The sequence below is a fragment of the Mandrillus leucophaeus genome, unplaced genomic scaffold (assembly GCF_000951045.1).
Source record: "Mandrillus leucophaeus isolate KB7577 unplaced genomic scaffold, Mleu.le_1.0 Scaffold1435, whole genome shotgun sequence".
Classification (NCBI taxonomy): Eukaryota; Metazoa; Chordata; class Mammalia; order Primates; family Cercopithecidae; genus Mandrillus; species Mandrillus leucophaeus.
In genome coordinates, this window is record NW_012101405.1 from 75,050 (window position 1) to 77,103 (window position 2,054).

Sequence of the window (2,054 nt, forward strand, 5' to 3'; positions counted from 1 at the left end):
AACTCATCAAAAGAAATGCAATTAAAAATTAACCAACTCTCAGGAGAGGCATCTCACCAAAAATATATATATTAGGAACATGTGCACTTAAATAAAAATTAGATACCATTACTCACCTATCAGCATGGTTAAAACACACAATTCTCGTAGTGATAAATGGCAATATGAATGTGGGAGACCAAGAACTATCATGCATTGATGATGGGAATTAAAAATTGTACAAGCACAAAATGAGATTTTTTGGCATTTTTTAAATGGAGATAAAAGTAGACTTAAAATGTGAACTTGTGTTTGTGTTCTAGAATATTTACAATGCTGATTCAGAAACTGATGTTTACAAAGATTTGTTCAGAGGAAGTTCTTTATCAGATCTGTTAATTTGATTCATTCTCAAATCCCTGAAATTTGCTTACAGAATAAATGCTGTATGAACAATCTCTCAAATAATTAAAATTTTTCAACTACACATTTATATTTTTCCTTTTCTTTAATGACTTAATGCCATCTTCTAAGAAAGTCTTCAATCTAATCATCTTTGTCATCTCCTGCATGCCAGCACAGCCGCTTTCTCCCTCAGGGTTTCTGACACTCTCAGGATATGGGTTCTCACACTGTGTCTCTCTCACAGTAATACACAGCCATGTCCTCAGATCTCAGGCTGCTCAGCTCCATGTAGGCTGTGTTCGTTGACACGTCCCTGGTCATGGTGACTCTGCCCTGGAACTTCTGCACATAGTTTGTGTTACCATTCCAAGGTAGACCCATCCCATCACTCAAGTTCTTGTCCAGGGGCCTGTCGCACCCACTGCATAAAGTAGTTGGTGAAGGTGTATCCGGAAGCCTTACAGGAGACCTTCATTGAGGCCCCAGGCTTCTCCACCTCAGCCCCTGACTGCACCAGCTGGACCTGGGAATGGGCACCTGTGGGGAGGATACAGGAGTTGATAAAAGCCCCCTTGACTGGACTTAATCCCCTCCTCATCACTGGGACTAGGGAGCCCCTTACCCTAGTCCCACTGCTCCCACCAAGAAGTGGATCCTCCCAATCCAGTCCATGGTGAGGAGCTGTGCTGCCTGGGGCTTCTCTAGCTGAGGGATGTGGTTTCTGGGTGATATTCTCAAGGCTGCGACATATCCATATTTACCCCAGTGGATCTCAGGTTATTTGCATATTCATGAGACAGAGCATTTCATAGCTCAAGATCCTGATTCAGGATAAAAATGGGGAGATAAATGACACATCAGCCTTACAAGAGTGGGAAGCTGACACTCCAAGCCCTAATCCTCCTTGAGGAAATTCATGCCCTGCTCCACTTACAAACTTTCAGTGGCCAGGCATCCTTTCACTGAAGAGCAAACACCCAGAGGACATGCTCCTCACTGTGAACCCATATTTGATTAGCATAACGACCACCTGGATGATTTCTGGAACCATCACTCTCCATGACCACCTGGATGATTTCTGGAACCATCACTCTCCATGACACTGCGAAGGTGCCTTGACCTCATCCTAGTCCCATCAGGCACCAGCCATTGCTCACTGGTGACTCTGAGAAAGTGACTGCTGATGTCCCACGTGAGTGTCCATCAGGTCCCTCTGAGATCATCTGGGTGCTCCTGAAACAGTGTCTCTAGCACCTGCCTGGTGTTCTGATCCCCCAGGATCTTCAGTAGAAACGCTCTCGGTTTACAGATTTGCCCTGTGATGCATAAGTAGAGCTGATTTTCTCATCTCACAGAGAATAAGAATCAGAAGATGGAAGATAAGTTGGGAGTTCTTTATGAATTCACTACTCCCAAAATAATTGTCAAGGAATTTGTGTTTGGATTAAGTTTAGGTTTTATTTCCTCCCACATTTAATAGAATTTCATGAAATGTTTATATACTTTCAATTCATATCCATAGATCCTCATCTTCACATATTGGTTTCTGACTCACTGGGTCTGTGCACCTGCACACTCTCAGATCCATCACTGCCCTGTCAAATGCACAATGTAGGCAACATTACTTAACATTGAAATCTGAATTTTTTATTCATAGGAATAGAGTGACT

General features: G+C 42.8%; 1 gene segment (V, D, J or C); it reads right to left on the bottom strand.

The window, feature by feature from the left end:
• Nucleotides 1–769: 769 nt before the first annotated feature.
• The window catches only part of LOC105535261, a 2,842-nt gene continuing 1,557 nt past the window's right edge, over nt 770–2,054 (bottom strand). Inside the window, 1 exon segment of the V gene segment in view lies at nt 770–921. Coding sequence covers nt 770–921 — 152 coding nt within the window.